The sequence below is a fragment of the Dendropsophus ebraccatus genome, chromosome 10 (genome assembly GCF_027789765.1).
Source record: "Dendropsophus ebraccatus isolate aDenEbr1 chromosome 10, aDenEbr1.pat, whole genome shotgun sequence".
NCBI lineage: Eukaryota > Metazoa > Chordata > Amphibia > Anura > Hylidae > Dendropsophus > Dendropsophus ebraccatus.
Genome location: NC_091463.1, coordinates 27,346,316 through 27,365,375, shown reverse-complemented (window position 1 = coordinate 27,365,375; position 19,060 = coordinate 27,346,316). Strand labels below are relative to the sequence as shown.

The window sequence follows — 19,060 nt, the reverse complement described above, 5'->3', positions numbered from 1 at the left end:
TGGAAAAGCAATCGAAGTCTTACGTATGATGTTTCGGTCATGAGGACCTTCATCAGATTTAGATTGCTGTAGCTGTAGTATCGATCATTGAAGGAAGTGCTGTGGCGGCTATATGTGCTTTGCACACGCAGCATGCACTGGGTCACAGTACCTCTTTCTAAAAAATTTGACTTGTGTCCTAATACTTGCAAATGAGTGGGACATAAGGGACTTAGGGCCCTATTCCACCGGACGATTATCGTTTGCATAATCGTTAACGATTAACGATCTCAAACGACCGCTATTGTGAAAGACCTGTTAACGTTCACTCATTTCCATGGAAAGATAATCGTTACTTATGATCGTAATTGCGATCGTTTCCCCTCGCTATTTATTCGCTATTGCGTTCGTATCTATTGCGAACGACCGAACGATGTCTTATTCAATGCGAACGATTTGCGAAGGAGCAATGATAAAAATAGGTCCAGGTCTTATAAAGCGATCAACGATTTCTCGTTCGGTCGTTAATCGTTAACTGCATTTCAACCGAACGATTATAGTTTAGATTCGAACGATTTAACGATAATCTGACCGATAATCGTCCGGTGGAATAGGGCCCTAAATATCAGGGTGGTGTGGTGATCTCATTAGGGGGCACCACTTACCAACAGGTTTCTTTCCCATGAGGGATATCTGGCTATTCTGAGGCTTCACTGACCCCTGTTATATGGACTTTCCATATGGCAATTCCATAGACAATGACTGAAATAGTTGTTGCGTATGTGCACTACTGCTACATGCAAATGGAAGCTTCGCTGGTCCCGTACATGACATCTAATGGAGCCCCAGCAATCAGACACCCTGAGATTGGAACTTTATCCCCTATCCTGTGATTGGGAAATAAGTGTCATCGGTGGTAAAATCCCTTTAAATGATTTAAAGTGTATCAGTCATTTAAAACATCTTTGCAGAAATTTATAATGCAAGTGAATATATGAAGGTCTCTAATAGGTTTATTAGGCAAGACTTTTATTATCAAGAAAAAAAACATCTACAGCAGAGAGAAGCAGAGTGAAGACAGGTTTGCACTGCCTATTATAGCGTATGGAGGGGGATGAGTGTGCAGGAAGAGGAGAGAAGCAGCCTGTGCAATGTGCAGACTTTGTGGCATCAAAAAACACTGGATTCATATGTTAAACTGCTCAGTGCTGGTCTGGGAGGCTTGCTGCAATAAGGTAGAATCTTGTTTTTAGTGTATAGGAGGCAGTACAGAAGCTAGTTTACATCTACACTGCTGCTGAGTATAGGGAAAACAGACACAGAGATGGAGTTTGCAGGGTGGTAACAAGCGGTAATAAATGGTATAAACTAGTGACAGAATGGCCAGATATAGTCCTTCTCCTCATGTATGTACACAGCACAGGACATCCTGAGAAGTCCCTGTTACACTTTAATCCTTAGCTTATCACTTACTGATTGTAATTACAGAATGTGCTCATCGTGTTCCTCTCAACTCAAGTGCTAAAATAAATTCAGAGTTTCTTTGCCTTCCTATTATTTAGTCCTGTACAGTCTGTGCAGACTGAGAGATTCTACCAGCTCCACTTGCAGTTCAGTGTCCGGTGTTTTAGCTGCAGCTCGGCCCTATTCTCTTGGGGTGAATGAGCATTCCTAGGATCACTCATTGGCCATAATCAGCCGTAAAAGGGCCTTAAAGCGACTCTGTACCCACAATCTGCCCCCCAAACCGCTTGTACCTTTGGATAGCTGCTTTTAATCCAAGATCTGTCCTGGGGTCTGTTCGGCAGGTGAATGTGATTGTGCTAAAAAACAACTTTTAAACTTGCAGTCCTGTGTCAAATTGGGATGGCCTAGAGCACATGTGCCCTAGGCCTGAGACGCCTCTCCGTCCCTCCTCCCCGACCTCCTCATCATTAGAAATGCCCCTGGGTAGGATTTCTCCTATTCATCACTTCTCTAAACACTGCGCATGTGCCTTGATAATCCAACACATGTGCAGTGTTCAGACAAGTGATGATTAGGAGAAATCCTGCCTGGGGGTGTTCCTAATGATGAGGATGACAGGAAGGAAGAAAGAAAGGAGAGGGGGTGATATGATTCAAATCATATCAGTTTTGCCAATATATCCCCTTTTAAATGAAACCATTTTGGTGTGCCACATTTTTTCCCCAAGTGGCTCATGCTATTTGATAAATGAGCCACAACTTGTTATACCATCTACAGTTTGGCTAAATTTACACCTTGAAATAGATTCCAAAATTTTTTTGTGCACCCCTTTCTTTACAGCTACACCCCTTTCCCTATAGACCACACCCTTTTGTCACATTAGCTATAAAATTGTTTAAAACACGTAATAAATGTGTATTAGATGAAAAGGCAGAAACACAAATATTAGGACCTTAAGGGTAGCTTCACACGTACCGGATGCGCAGCGGATTTCACGCTGTGAGTTTGCAGCAAAATCCGCTGCGGATCCTGTACTGTGAAGCTGAATGGGTCCCATACACGCAGCTGCTGCTCGTATGGGACACAGACCCTTTTACCCCCGTAGCCCCGGCCTCTGAGCATACATTACCTGCTCGGCGCCGCAGCAGCACTGATTGGCTGATTAGGAGCAAGTGGAGCCGGGAGCCTCACACAGCCGTGGTGCCGAGCAGGTAATGTATGCTCGGGGCCGGGGCTGCGGGGGTTTAAAGGGGCCGGGTCCCATACATGCAGCGGATCACGCTGCGTGTATGACCATGTGAACATACCCTAAAGGAGAAGTCTGGGCACAGGTTTTTTTTAAAAACAGCTATCGCTGGGGTCCACTGTCCCCCGATTTCGAGTTGCCGGAGGCTTCTAGGTCTGAGTGGGATCTGGGACGAGACTTGTCAGGCCCGTTTAGCGAGTCAGCGGCAGAGGTCGGACCCCGTTGCAACCGCTGACTGCTTGAGGGTCTTTGTAACATCAGGTCTTAAGTCCGCTCTCAAGACCAGGAAGTCAGCGGGTGACAGCAGACCCCAGAACTGCAGCCAGGGAGGTAAGTGCATGTTGTTTTGTTTACCCACCACCTCCATGGCAGTCAAAAAAAAAAGTCTGTACCCTGATTTCTTCTTTAAAGGGGTTGTCCAGCGGAAATCTTTTTCTTTCCAATTAACTGATTTCAGACATTATATAGATTTGTAGTTTATTTCTATTTAAAAATCTCAAGTTTTCCAATGCTTATCAGCTACTGTATGTCCTGCAGGAAATGTTTTTTTCTTTTCAGTCTGACACAGTGCTCTCTGCTGACATCTCTGGCCGAGACAGAAACTGTCCAGAGCAGGAAGGGTTTTCTATGGGGATTTGCTACTGCTCTGGACAGTTCCTGACATGGACAGAGGTGGCAGCAGAGAGCCCTGTGTCAGATTGAAAATAAACAACATTTCCTGCAGGTCATTCAGCAGCTGATAAGTATGGGAAGACTTGAGATTTTTAAATAGAAGTAAATTACAAATCTATATAACTTTCTGAAACCAGTTAATTTGAAAGAAAAAGATTTTCGCTTGATAACCCCTTTAATAGGTCAGCCCAAATATTTTAGCATTGTTATATCCTTGGTGTTTATTGTATTATCCATGGTTCTAATTACTGTATACAAATCTATGTTCAAACAATTCTGTTCTTTTTTCTATTTTTGAATTATTGTTATACTGTCACATCTGCTGCTGTTTATCCCCCGACATAAAAAGACCTAACATCTTGTAAAATATTGTTGCGGCTATTGGTTGTTCAGCCGCCATAGATGCAATGTATATGTAAAATCTGCACTTTAATCTTCTCATTAAAAGTAGAGTTTCAGGGAACGCAGGTGACTTGAGTTTCACTTCTTCTCTCAGGAGGACGGAGTCTATAATCCCCTGACAATCCCCTTAGTGTGTCTGCTCATCATCTTGGCATATTTCCAACCTGGCTACCGAGTCACTCAGACATCATGTATACAGCGTGCTGTAATCTCTGCGGGTCTGTCCACTGCGAAGACTCACTCTGCTGCCTACACCAGGGACGTTGTGTGTGTTTGTGATTGTTTGTTGAAGATATAATTAAGTATGGTTCTTGGCGGTGTTTTATACCTGTGTATTTATAGATTTATATTTATATATATATATATATATATATATATATATATATATATATATAATTTTTTTTTTATTATTATTATTTTTTTATTATTTATTTATTTTTATTTTTATTTTTTTATTTTATTTTAATTCTAGTTGGAATGGACAAGGGAGCCGACCTTTTCAATATAGATGTTCTTCTTAAATATCTTGATGTGAACCCACATTTTTGTATCCGCTAAAAAAAAAAAAAAAAAATCTGTTTCTTTTTTTTTTTTTTAATGGAAGTCAATGAAAAAAAGAGATCAAAACAGATGCACACACTTGCATCCGTTTTTTGCAAAAAAACTGATTGCAAAAAGTAGTGTGAACCCAGCCTTATACTAACTGGATAGTGAAGCATGTATATTACTGTATCTCCCATCTATTGCTCCCTATATGCAACCATTGATAAGGAGCCTGACCTGAATATACATTCTAATCTGCAGGCAGCATGTTATAGAGCAGGGGAATCCAAGCTTGATATGTAGATAAGGACAACCTGTTATTTATTCATGTAAATCTGCTCATTCTGGGCTAAGTAGAGAGTGGATGGACCCACACCAATGATTGACGGCTATCTGTGTAGAGTTATGAATATAAAGAGAACTGTCAATTGCCCATTTGATCACCCACGTGACTGCTTATTCATGAATGAACAGAGTGGTCAAGTGAATGGGCCTTACCCAGTGATTGACATGTCCCAAAATAATGCCAGTCGAACCTGCTGCTTGCAGCAGGATTGGCCATGAGTATAAGGTGTATAATGGTGCGTTTACACAGGCAGATTTATCTGACAGATTTTCAAAGCCAAAACCAGGAATGGGTTTAAAAAAAGGAGAAATCTCAGTCTTTCCTTTATGACCCGTTCCCTGTTTATGGTCTGTTCCTGGCTTTGGCTTAAAAAATCTGTCAGATAAATCTGCCTGTGTAAACGCACCATAAGGCTCTTCAAGCACACCATCGACAGATAACGTAGCTAGGGATAGAGGATGGGCCTGATGAAAAATCACTGCTGGTTTTATGCCAAAATGGGGCGTGGTCTATTTTGCACAAAGAAATACACCTTAATCTTGCTGAAAATTCTGGCGGACTTTAAGCCAAGCAATAGATGGTGTAAACTTTGCACCAAAAAACTAGACAGCCTTTAAATGCAACAGATTCATCAAACAGCCTCATAAATCTGGTACATTTATGTGGAAAACATGGATATAGTCATTGGCTGTATCCATGTTTTCCAGACAACCTTAGAGCTTTATCCAAGTTCAGCAGCCCCAGCTAATCAAATACCGAACGTTCGGGTTCGGATGGACTCGAACCCAAACCCGGTTCGCTCATCTCTATTTATGACTTGTTCTCTGCTTATAGTCTGTTACTGGTTTTGGCTTGTCAGATAAATCTGTCTGTATAAACGCACCATAAGTTTGCACCTAGACAGTTTTAGTAAATGTGGGCCATTATGCACAATTGGGGTCACATGTATACAGTATAAGAGGGACATGGCTGAACTGGGGGGAGGGGGGGAGCGGGTCAAAAAAAATCTGTCGGTTATAATCCCAACCCCAAACTTTGTTTTTCTTCTAGTTTTAGTGTCGATCTGACTACAGTGTACAAATATATGAATGAACAGGGCAGTGATCTTTCTAGCGGTCTTTTTTATACACAGGCCTGTAGCCATAATAAGGGTAATCCTCTACCTCTGCAGGAGGCAAAGTTTCACCATCAACATAGACGCAGATTCTGAGAACCTCTTGAAACATGTACAGTTCCTTTGAACCAGCATTAATGGGACCCATGGGTTGTAAATTATGAGAAGGTCCATCAAATGTATTTCAGTCTAGAGACAGTTAATAATACGGGGGGAGGGTCACATCATAGGTTTTCTCTCAGTCTCTTCAGGATTATTATGTAATTCCCTATGTATGTATAATAATTTTAGGACTAATAAATACTAGATTACAGAAAGATCTGCAATACACTACAATGGATATTTCCTTTCACATTTGTTTATGCAAAAGAGGAGCCCGTGGAGCCTCATTGAAGAGTCTCAAAACACAGGACTAGCCAGATATCCCTCCGGGAAGGACCCAGCCAAGGGGCAGCTCCTGTTAGGAAACCACCAAATCCACCATATTAAGTGGCCCTATAAGTCAATGTAATGACAAGGGATAAACCAAGGCTAAGTAACCATCCACATACAGCTGTTTCGGGGTGTTGCCCCTCATCAGTGTGGAGCAGGATTCTGGCTAGGTGGGAGCAATGCCTAGTAGAGCCATAAGAGAAACAGATTGCTGAACTCAGGGAGATCAGCCAAACGACAACACTGCCGGCTGCTAGTGAAAGCGCTCAATGCAGTGAAGTCCTAGGTGCATTGCCCCCTGGGAACATGAATATGCAAAAGAGGAGTCCGTGGAGCCTCATTGAAGAGTCTCAAAACACAGGACTAGCCAGATATCCCTCCGGGAAGGACCCAGCCAAGGGGCAGCTCCTGTTAGGAAACCACCAAATCCACCATATTAAGTGGCCCTATAAGTCAGTGTAATGACAAGGGATAAACCAAGGCTAAGTAACCATCCACATACAGCTGTTTGGGGTGTTGCCCCTCATCAGTGTGGAGCAGGATTCTTGCTAGGTGGGAGCAATGCCTAGTAGAGCCATAAGAGAAACAGATTGCTGAACTCAGGGAGATCAGCCAAACGACAACACTGCCGGCTGCTAGTGAAAGCGCTCAATGCAGTGAAGTCCTAGGTGCATTGCCCCCTGGGAACATGAATATGCAAAAGAGGAGTCCGTGGAGCCTCATTGAAGAGTCTCAAAACACAGGACTAGCCAGATATCCCTCCGGGAAGGACCCAGCCAAGGGGCAGCTCCTGTTAGGAAACCACCAAATCCACCATATTAAGTGGCCCTATAAGTCAGTGTAATGACAAGGGATAAACCAAGGCCAAGTAACCATCCACATACAGCTGTTTCGGGGTGTTGCCCCTCATCAGTGTGGAGCAGGATTCTGGCTAGGTGAGAGCAATGCCTAGTAGAGCCATAAGAGAAACAGATTGCTGAACTCAGGGAGATCAGCCAAACGACAACACTGCCGGCTGCTACTGAAAGCGCTCGATGCAGATCCTGTACATGTGAACGCACCCTGAAGGAGAAGTCCAGTGATTTCTAAAAGCCAGCAGCCTGCAGGGGGAGGGGGAAAATTGATTACAAGTACGAAATTACCTCTCCCCATGCCTGTGGTGAGCGGTGGGAGAGGCTGCAGGAACCCCGCTGGACTCTGGGATCTCCGGGGTGTCCACGTCTTAACCCGGCTGATGGACTGGCTGCTTAGCCAGTCAGTGCCTGGGGTGGGACTCCGCTCCAGTCACTGATTGGCTGAGTGGCCAGTCCATCAGCCAGGACCTCATCACAACCAAGGGGAAAATGACTTCCGGTGGGGGTCCTGCCACCACTCCCCGTGGGCATGGGGAGAGCTAGGTTCCTACTTGTTATCAATTTCCCCCCTAAAATTTGCTGGCTTTCAGAAATCGCCGGACTTCTCCTTTAAATGTCTAGTACAGGAATGCTCCATTAAAAATGAATGGCGCCATGTGGTACATTATTATAGTGATAGTAATTTATTACAGTCTGGATGGTATATCTGCTTTCATATACACAATTATTAGTAAATCTGCCCTACTCCTTTTTTTTTCGTTTTTGTTTGAGGAACGGTCTTTCTTCTTCATCAAACTATGTTCTCTCCTGTCGTCTGATCTTTTCTTGGCTTCATATTTCACGTGTGAACTTAATTAAAAGTAAAAATGAGTTTTTAGTTCTTGTACTGTTATAGAAAAGTGTCTATTTTGTGACTTTTTTGCCCAGCAAAAGCTTTATCCTTGTAAGTTCAGAGCGTGTAGAAATCACTGTGTGTGTCACTGGCCGTGGCGAGCATTCTCCCTGTGGAGGGGGTCGGAGTTGCCTGAGGAAGTCTGTTTCTGTCACTCTTTGAATTCACTAACCTCTCTCTTACAAGCGTTCACCTTACACACTGGTGCGGAGACCGAGTCCTCGGCAAGCAGTGCAGCTAACGGGTGGGCTCTCTGTTGCTTTCACTCATCTTTAGAGCCATTTTACAGCAGTTTGTTTTGGCATCCGGCTCCACATTCCTTGTTGTGATTTACCTCTCATAATTCTGCATCTCTCTCTCTCGGCTTTCATTAGACCTGCTCTTTATTAGAAGTCTACATTGCTCCCCCGCGGCTAGTATCTTTTACTACAAATTTATTCTCTCTACCATTGTGCCAACATCTGTTGGAGAAAGATTCTGCATCATTTCGTAACTAACACATTTAGGAATGATTAGACTGGAATAATAGCCCGTCCTGTCTTTAACACATCATTATCTGTAATGTCCACCTTTTTTATGTTTTTTAACTTTATTGTAAAATCTTTAAAATCTTTGCGTTCACATTTATTAACTATAGCACGTAATGATCACCACCTGATTATACTGGACATGAACACATAAGATGCCCCAAAGTTTTGCCATTTACTACCCAATACCATACATATAAACTTGGCCAAACACCACCTTGCACGAATAATCTCTGGTGGAAATAATCACTTCCATCGTCTCGTAGGCTCCATAGACATATGATTATTTAGGGGTAGTAGAGGACAAGAGCAGAAAGTTTCCAGCCTATCGGATTATGTCTCCATATTAATTAGTGGAGCTATCTTGTAGCTTCCATGAGCATTATAGGTCTGTGTAAAACAATAGGGTTGAAAAAGAAATAATTAACCTGTCTACTTCGTATTCCCAACACATATGGGTACTCTCTCCTAGCATTCAAAGATGGAAAATTGTAGGTCGACTATAATATATTAAAGGCCCTATTACACGGAACTATTATCGGCTGTATAAGGCCGATATCGTCTGTTACTGCCGATAATTGTCCTATGTAATAGAAGGCAGCGATCAGCTGACATGAACGATGTTGGCTGATCGTTGCTGACGTTCTTTTTTCAACATGTTGAAAGAAAAATGGGTATGATAGCAACGATCTACTGCCGTCGCTCCATGGAATAGGAGCAGAAGCAGCAGACCGCTGCTATCTGCTATGGGCTGCCCGGATGATCAAGCGATCACCAGGGAAGCCCCCCCCCCCCCCCGCAGCTCCCCGCGCCGACCCCCTGTACTCACCCGCTAGCTGTAAATGAAGGAACAGGGTTAAAAAGGTTATCTGGTCACAAAAATGTTTTTATATTTTAGATATTTGTGCCACGATAAATAGAAAAACGGTCACCTACCGAACTACTTCACTTTTGGTGTGATGTCATCTGGTCCCCACTCATCATCATTTTTCTTCATTCCAAGACAGAGTCATCTCAGCAGGAACTACAAGCTCAGCCAATGACTGGTCACAGCATTGTCCCAGCTAAGGGAATGATTGGATGAACAGGCAATTCCTGCTGAGATGGCTCCATCTTGGAAGAAAGAAAAAACAGCTGAGCAAGGGGATGAGGTTAGTGATTATTACTTTTACAATTTCTGTTCTGGATAGACAACCTCCTTGATGGGACATAACTGGATTTGCCACACCCTAGAGATGTAAATGAGTTCCCAAAATTAATAAGATTCCTTAATTAAATCCCAGACCCCACACTTATATATGAAATTCAGTCAAAAGAGCAAAAAAAGGGGGTTACATCTCATTGCTTCTGGCTTCTATAGCCTTCAGGGTCCTCCAGACATGATGGCAGCCAGTTTCAGGACATCATATATGACACAGACTAGCATTAGGAGTCGTGGGCTTTCCTGATGAGTCACTACTGATGATCACTGTGATCCCTGTGGCTGCTCCATTGCCTGGCTTTTTACACACAAAAGGCCTGGAGCCAAATACAGAGTGCAAAAGCCGAGATTGGCAAACATTGATCTGTGAGCAATTTAGCTAAGTAAGCCATTCTCAGAATTAAGCTGCCCTGATGAACATATGATCACCATAGGGCCGGTTCTCCATCCCTTGTCATTCAAGTAACTTCTGTCTCTCCAGTAATAATGGTATTACGTTGTCATCCAATACATGGTTGTTTAGTGCAATACTTTTTAGCATTTCTTAGCTTAAGGCCAATAGAGTGGGCTTATAAGTGTTGTAAGTGTTGTATTGAATGACAGATGGGCACCATATAATGTAAAGAAACTCCGTACTACATGTATTCAACATGTTAGATGAAGAAAAAGTATAGTCACACTCACCCAAACATGCAGATACATAGACATGGAGGAATAGCAGTCCAGTGCGTTTTGGACCAATTGGGTCCTTGGTAATAAATCAATGTGGTCCGACTGCTATACCTGCATGTTCTCTTTGGATTTGAACATGGATTAAGAAAGTCTTTGCAACTTTCAAGCGGATGCTGGAATCTCTTGCTGCCCAACATGTTGGATATGTCACATTTTATAAGAAGTATAGACTTCAAGTAATGGAAGACATCGTGAAGACTTAGACCCTATGTACTGTCAATGCTTTCATCACTGAAATCAATACGTCCTTTGTGAAGTCAACAAGAATACTAAGTATTTTCCAGTGAACCCATACAAGATAGACACAGAACAAGGTTATACAACCAATGGCTCACCAACTGCTATTCAGCTCCAAGTGGGCTTGCTGGCACATGTGGTTTCTCAGCAGCTACGTTTTCTGGTGGACGTCTTCCTATACCTGCTATGAACCGCAGCACATCATTGGTTTTTTTCTTCTCCAAGAGTCTTCCCGTATCTCCTCTTAAGCTTCCACATTCCTTGTTTTCTTTTCAGACAATAGATTTTCCCAGCTGAAAAAACTTTTGTTGATATTTTTGTTCTTACAAAACCAATCAATTTAATCTCGCTGTATCGATGTCTCATGCCTTCTTCCATCTCACTAATTTGCGTTCCGCTCCCATCTAGCCGGAGTGTGCTATCGTTTTCCCCGCTGTGTCTGAAATAAGTTGCCGTACGGGCCTTTCATTTGAGGACTATACAGATTCTCGAAAACATCAGGAAGCTGTAACAACTTTTTAACGAGCTCCAATAAAACAATCCAAAGGAGGTTTAAAAAAAGCCTTCACCTTCCATTAGTTAGAATCTGGAAAGGCCCGAAATATATGCTACAACTAATGAGATCATCAAATACGGCTCAGAAATATAAACTAAATAACACACAATATATTACCCCTGTGGATTTAGAACATAAAGGTACGTTATGAGCAGCGAAAAAAAGAGAATAGTAAAATTTGCTGGAAAGCTCCCTATTTCTAGAGTTTTTAATACTTGCCAGAGTCGGCTTGTGCATTTCACTAAGTCTTGGAAGCCAGCAGGAATAACTATTCTCACAAATCTCTCAGCAGAGGATTTGCACCAATTTTCATGTAATTTATCTCCCGGCCTTTACTGTGAAAACCAAATAATATTTAATCCTGATTATAGTGATGTGTGGTTATTATGGGGGGGAGTAATGAGAGTCACTGTATTGATTACTGAGAATGAAACTTTTTGACACATTAGCCTAGAAACTTCTTTTTATGAGTAAATGTGGCCAGAGTGGGCAAAGGGGATGGGTAAAAAACTGGCTCCACTAGAGAAGAGCGCAACATACATCCATAGCAGATTTATGGACTTGGGCGCCCCTTACCTCAGACTAGAACTTTGTTGCCCACCTCATATCATGCATGTACCACATGTCAAGAAACTATGCTGTAGAGCAGTGGTTCCTAACCAGTGGCTGAAGAACCACATGTGCCTTACAACCCCCCGTTGAGTCATAACCATGCACTGACATTTGACATTATTGCAGACACATTTGAACATAGATTGATGCCAGTTAGTATGGTGTAATTCAGTGGACATTGAAACACATTTTTGGTGTTTGCAAATTCTTTTATTTTTTTGTCTTTTTTTTACATTTGGTATAGATGTCCCTTTTGACTTCAATGGGGAGGGTAACCATCACTCAAAATGAAATGTGGCTCACAAGGACAATAGACTGGGGACCTTTACTGTAGGATACCTGTTGTAGAGAGACTCTGTAGTGGGTAGTCTTCAAATGGTGACCTAGTGACCCAGATCCACTGGTGTAAATTATTCCAGACTACCCTGTCTAGTTATTGTTATAAGCGGTGAATGATGTGGGTTGGAAGTATTTTCCGGGTGAATATTTTGTTTGGGAACAAAGCAACCAATGGGATAAGACTTATTATTTCTTGTCATATTATTGGCATCATCTAAAATAGTGGAACAGTGGAGCCTATGTTAAACAATGTGGATACTTTGAATACTTTGGGGTCTTTGAATAGGTGGACCAGTTCAGGATGCCTGCATTCTTTATGTTTAACGGGTATTCAAATGAATTAAACATAAAAAGTGACTGTTGTTACTCCATTTATTCTCTGTAGGAGCTGTCAAAGGTAAAGGAGTGTTGGACTCCGCTTTCTTCAGCAGCTCTGTAGACAACAAGTGAAGTGGTAGTGTGCATGCGAGATTCGTTGTTCTATACATAACAAACACTAGGGACCCCATTCTATAGATCATGGTCTCAGCAGTCAGATTTCTTGTCATCTGATCAGTCATATTTACTTGGACTATACTTTTTTGGAGGTTGTCTATATTTCCATACGCCGTACAATATTAGGAATTCAGCCAAGGATCCTTGAAAAATGGCACCAGTCTCTTGTGTCTGAGATTGGTATGGGGGTGTGATTAGAGCGGGGGGCTCTTTTAATCTATGTTATAGCACCCTTATTTTTAATACATATCAAGCTATAAGGTATAAACATTATGGGGACAATCTATTAAAATCAGTGTCATCTGCTGGTCTTAAAGGGTTTATCTGACGCTAGCACATTTTTCACATCTTGCTGCCATATAAGAAAACATAACAAACATGTTATGCTTACCTCTCTACGTTCCCCCAGTGCCCCGGCTGTCTCTAGCCGCAGTTACTTCCAATATGAGCTTGTCTCAGGATTGATAGCCCTTTCAGCCAATCACTGGCCGTAGAAACAAAATATAAGACAACGCTCCATAGCATAATTCAGACAGGGCTGAAATTGTGAAAGTAAGCACATAGAAGTCTCACCTGAGAAGGTTGTGCTGATGTGCTTACTCATAGCATGTGAATGAACGGCAGTCACTCCCGACTAATGCCCACAGGGATTAAACTCAGTCAGTATCCTCCTCCACTCCAAGGTGGGTAAAACAGGCGCAGGTCCAAAGGGTAATAGTGATATAAAATATCATAACATTTATTAAAAGAATTATGCCAGCGACACAACGCGTTTCGAGACCAGTCCGGTCTATTAGATACTTGATAGAGACCGGACTGGTCTCGAAACGCGTTGTCGCTGGTATAATTCTTTTAATAAATTTTATGATATTTCATATCACTATTACCCTTTGGACCTGCGCCTGTTTTACCCGCCCTGGAGTGGAGCAGGATACTGACAATCACTGGCCGTGGCGAAGAGAGGTAAGCATAACATGTTTGTAATGTTTTCTTATCTGGCAGCATCATGTTAAAAATATGCTAGTACTGGATGTACCGGGCACATCTGACCTGTCCATGTGTCCTGATGACATCTATGTCTGGTCAGAGCTGGTGTAGTAAATTTGGTGCAGGGGGACGATGTCCCTTTCACATCACGCTACACTCCATTACGTACCCACCTGGCAAACCAGGCCCAGACCAAGCGAGACTAACAAATAGCACAGTTGTGCAAAATCCTATGTAGTATGATATATCCTACCTTATACATCTAGTAAACTACAATGTGACTGTAAAGTAAATGTTTCTTCTAAATGAAGTGTAACAGCCTCGCTTTCATTTCATAACCCGCCAGAAATAGGTTAGAATAGGCGTTCATGTGTTCATCAGTGAGTAATTATTCTGCATTGAGCAGATACCATGCACATCTTCCCTTTTTAATGCTTTCTAGCACTCCGACAAAACCAGGTCTAATGCAGGTGTCTATTTCAAACACACATTACTTGTGAAGTGATCAGATGAGTTTTCAGAAGCAAGGCACGCCGTTCAGCAGGTAAAGAATATCCGTGGCCTTTTTCTATGTACCCCCCACCGGATGAATAACTAAACTAGTAAATTATTATAATGTATGCAGACATTTTCACATCAGTTTTGTCAATAGCGATGTCTCGCCAGTATAAAGTGTATCACAGAATGAGAAGAAATAGCATTCATAAAACATTTATAAGTGTAGCACAAGTAGGGCTGAATGTTGGCAGTTTGTTTTGCGGAAAATAAATTAGCATACAAAAAAACTAAAAGACCTCGGAGTAATATTACTGATGTGACTGTTGTGCTGAAATCTGACATTTATCCTTTGGATGTGAGCAGTCTTGTAAAATAATTATGGAAACTTCATGGGCAAATGTGAAATCAGAAATATATAGGGAAAGACGAATGTGGATCGGAATATAATTGGGAAAGATGTGCAGAGCTCAGGCTGCCGACTGGTTCGTCTGAACCTTTGGGGCAGTCTTATGTTTTTGTTTTAATGGAGATAACGCGCATAGTTAATAAGAAAAATTAGCATGAACGTGTAGGCAGCTATAATTTATGGTTTGACAAATATAACATTTGCAGTGGGCACACAGGCGAAAGAGAAGGGGGCTCCAAGAATTTATATTAGCGCAGTTTTGCCACTGAAGACAAAAGGGCCTCCTATTACTACCACTTTACTTGCTAACAATGCTTTTTCTCCAAAGGGTAAAAATCCTGGACACATTGTCATTCCCAAGTAGCAATGGTCAAGGGACCAACTAGGACTAGACCCATTATGTCAATGGAGCCTGCCTCTGTGTTATGTGCCCATTTAATGGCCTTATCAATCTATATAAAATTGATGGCTTATCCTTAAAGCGAATGTAGCTTTTCTGATATTTACATGGATAGAGCAGTTCTGGTGCGTCTCTATCCATGTTAATATCAGAAAAGCGAACCTGTCAAGTCATCTGGGTTGTCCTTGCCTATATGACACCCCTGGAACACCCCATTTTTTTTTATTTGGTAATTGCCTTTCATGGCTAATAGTGATCTGTTTTAAAGGTTTTCTATACAGTGGTCCCTCAACTTACAATGTCCCCAGGTTACAATGTTTTTAAAATGCAATGGTCCTATTTGGACCATCGTAACTTGAGACCAGGCTCAACATACAATTCTACAGACAGTCAGGGTCTGCGGCACATGTGAAGAACTAGATGATCAACCCATAAAAGTGACAATTTTGCTGGTAAAACCCCAATATTTCTGAAGTGCCTGCACTGGTTGGCTGCCTAGTAGTGATTTTTTACAGTACAGTGTGATACTACATGTCTTGTACTACTCTTTAGCTGTGCCATGATGAGTTGCTCCTTTGGGCACCAGGTGAGGCAGCTTCATTTTTGTTTTCCCTGTGTAAACCACAGTACAAAATGCTCTGGTCCTCTACATAGAAAGTAATTTACAGTCTTTAGTAGCACTGTCTCTATTTCTCTTTAAACCTTAATTTTTCTCACTTTGGGATGACATTTTGGGTAGAGATGAGCGAATTTGCCGAAGTTTGGGTTCGTATGAACCTGAACTATAGGCTTCTGATTCCCGCTGTCTGCAGCCTCCGTGAACAGGGTGGATACAGCCTTACGGACCGCCCGGAAAACTGGGATACAGACATTGGCATAGGCTGTATCCCAGTTTTCCAGGCGGTCCTTACGCTGTATCTACTCTGTTTACGGAGGCTGCAGACAGCGGGAATCAGAAGCCGTTAGTTCAGGTTCATACGAACCGAAACTTCAGCAAATTCGCTCATCTCTAATTTTGGGGTCTTCAGAACCAATTACCAGTTTTCCATAGAGTTTTGGTCTCAAGATACAATGGTTGTCCAGGAACCAATTAATATTGTAACTTGAGGGACCACTGTACTACTTTAGTAGTGTTTAGCTGAACCCTTGTTTAGCAGGCCACTAATTCCCCCAACACAGTTAATTTCAAGGGGGAGAGACTGGTGCCAAGTTAGCAAAAGGGTTGGCATTGAAAGCTCGATTGGTCTTTTACCCAACATCATCTGTCAAGGTAGAATCAGGAGATCTTCATACACACAAGTGGACTGGATTAGTCCAATGTTTCAGTAATTTGTGTTGGGGTTTCCAATTAACCTTGAACCTTTTTTTATTTATGCTAAAGTAGAAATCATTTTTTGTACCCTTTTCAAAGAGTATTAAATCTAATTGCAGACAGTGTTTACCAGGACTCCTTTTGTGCAGTGATCAGAATTTATTATAGTCTCAGGAATCCCAAAAACCACATCATCCCACTTGCATTAAGCAGAGTAATTCTTTGTGACCACTTCTAAAGAGAGATCCAGACTGGGATTTCATGACTTGCAGATTCTGGTGGTCGTTTCTGTTGGAGACCACAATAAGCAACGAGTCAGCAGGCCAGCTGAAGAAGACTGGATTCTCAGAGTAGGCAGCTACAAAAAAATGCATGTACAGCAAAGGCCTGTTAGTTTGGCAGCTGGAAGGAATTTACTTCCTACGACAGAATGGCACATTTGCCTATATTTACTATATTATACTTTACGCCAAGTAGAGAGCATAGTTGGGGACATTTTTTCTAAAGACACATTCCTCTCGTCTTGAAGACCACAGATAGTCTTTGAACTTTCACAAGGCAAAAAACAGTCATAAAACTTTGCGTAATTGACGCTTGTTTCAATGTGAAAACATTTCTAAGAAAAACTGGTTTAAGTTGGTAAATGAGCACCACTATGCATGTGTATGAACAATGGTAGACACTGGCAGATGACTATCTTGTGGACCTGAAGGACGGAAGTCTATATAGTCATTAATAAAAATGTAGGCTTAATTTAAAAATATATATATAGATATATCTATTATATATAAATATATCAATTATACTCTGTGTAAGAGGAAATTGTGATTTTTTTTTTTGTCGTGTAGACAGAAAACTAAGACTCATTAAAGTGTCAGAAACAAAGGAAAGAGCAAAAGACCACCGAATATCTTCCGACGTAAATTAGTAAGAAAACAGTTAACGTCACCTGTAATAGGAATATGTCTCGCTATGTTGCTAATGAAGTATAATACATGAAATTACCTTAGTCACCATTTATGATCCCGTCTTCTTGTTTTTTTAACAGATGCTACTTACTGTTTGTGTCCCCAAATGTGGGTAACTAGGTTCTATTAGCATAATGAGCCTTTTCTATGTAAGATTATCCTTTCATCTTTCAGTTAGGTTAACCCATACCTCAAGAAAGTGAAAATTAACTTTTTTTCCTCACATGAATAGATGAATGCAATTGACATTTATAATTCTACAGATTTGTATTATTGTGGAAATGATTAGAAAGAGAAAATATTAACGTTGCATTCTTACACTGAATCGATGCATAGAGCAGAATACAGTATTTAGTATAGATCAGGCTTTTCAAGAACAAGGGTACTTCTACACGTAAACGATAGGCATTTAGAAAGTCGTAATTACAATCATAAATAAGATCATAATCCGTTCGTACTATATATTGAGAACAACTAGTGTTTACACTGAAAGACTCGCAAATGATTAGCGATGAATTTGAGGTCAACTCGATCGACAACATCAACAAACAAATTTGTTGCCCCGTTCACATCAGATGATTATTGCTTAAATTCCAACGATTCTTTGCACAATAATCGGCCCGTATAAAAGGCCCTTCAAGGATTCCCTGATCTGCAGGTACAGTAGCCCGGTGAGAATTTATTTAGGTCCTAATCTCATAACGTAGGATAAAGAAGAGGCCTCCTTTTATTGGCAATTAAAGATCGTTGAATCTTCAATAAGATACGTTGAATCCAAATCTAAAGAATTGTCCGTCTGTTGGTTTATTTTTGAAACAGTCGTCAAGTGGTCCGATTCTTGAGGAAGCCTTGACTGAAACATTGAGGTCTTCTAGGATTGTGTCAACCAGAAAGTGGTGCAACCTTTGAAAACTAAACAAATCATTGGTGAATCCATTAGATACTGATTTGGAGAATCTTACTCTACATTCGTTTTTTTATAAGGAAGAGTGTATGACTCTTTTGGTCAGCTTAATATTTTATTATTATTATTATTTTTATTATTATTATTATTATTATTATTATTATTATTATTCAGATTTTTTAAGATCAACATGTTTTGGGACTGTGCTCATCCCACCATCAGTATAATACACCATGATTGGAAGGATAATACACCATAATGGTGCAAAACCTAAAGAATGGATGAATGAATGAATAGTCCCGGAACACGTTGATTTCAAAAGAACTGAATAAAGAAGATCATTGAAGTGACCTAACAAGTGATTCAGCATCATATAACAGTACCAATGGAAGAATCCCTTTTCCTTTAAAAACCTTTCTAATTGTAAGGTCCAGATGACGCTTTGGTGGTGACGGACTCTCCCCAAGCTGTTTGACGTTAAGGTGGGCACCTCTTGTAAAAGAGTAGGGTAGAGGACTAGATTCTAGAGAGGCATCATTGATTCTGGAATTTATTCTGGTTACCATATTTTTAGTCTGAAAATGGGGAAAATTAGCTTTTGCCAAGGGGTGTTGCGTTCTCCAGGATGAACATTGTTGAAGAATTGGTTGAACTAGACAGACCTTTGTCCTTTTTTTTCCTCTCCATACTGTTTTGCAGAGCTAGATATCAGATTGAGCAGTGATTACAGCTGATTGCTACATTTTGGCCTCTATAAAGTTTTTCCTTACATTGATGCCCATTGTCTGTCTGCCCCCCGCAGGAGGAGCCAATTACCTTTTGTGAAGAAACATTTGTTTCCCATCGCTCCAGTGGGATGAGACCGTTCCTACAGAATGCAATTCAGCTTCAGCTATTTAAGCAGGTATGAGAATTGAGCAACCTCTGGCAGAATTGCAC

The 19,060-nt window shown here is 41.3% G+C and overlaps 1 protein-coding gene across 5 annotated transcripts in view; it reads left to right on the top strand.

Moving 5' to 3' along the window:
* Nucleotides 1-19,060, top strand: part of DENND1A (DENN domain containing 1A) — a 539,466-nt gene that overhangs the window by 435,231 nt on the left and 85,175 nt on the right. For all 5 annotated transcript variants that reach the window (XM_069985728.1, XM_069985725.1, XM_069985726.1 and 2 more), the window contains one exon: nucleotides 18,924-19,025. In XM_069985728.1, coding sequence (XP_069841829.1) covers nucleotides 18,924-19,025 — 102 coding nt within the window. The remainder of the gene's footprint in view (nucleotides 1-18,923; nucleotides 19,026-19,060) is intronic.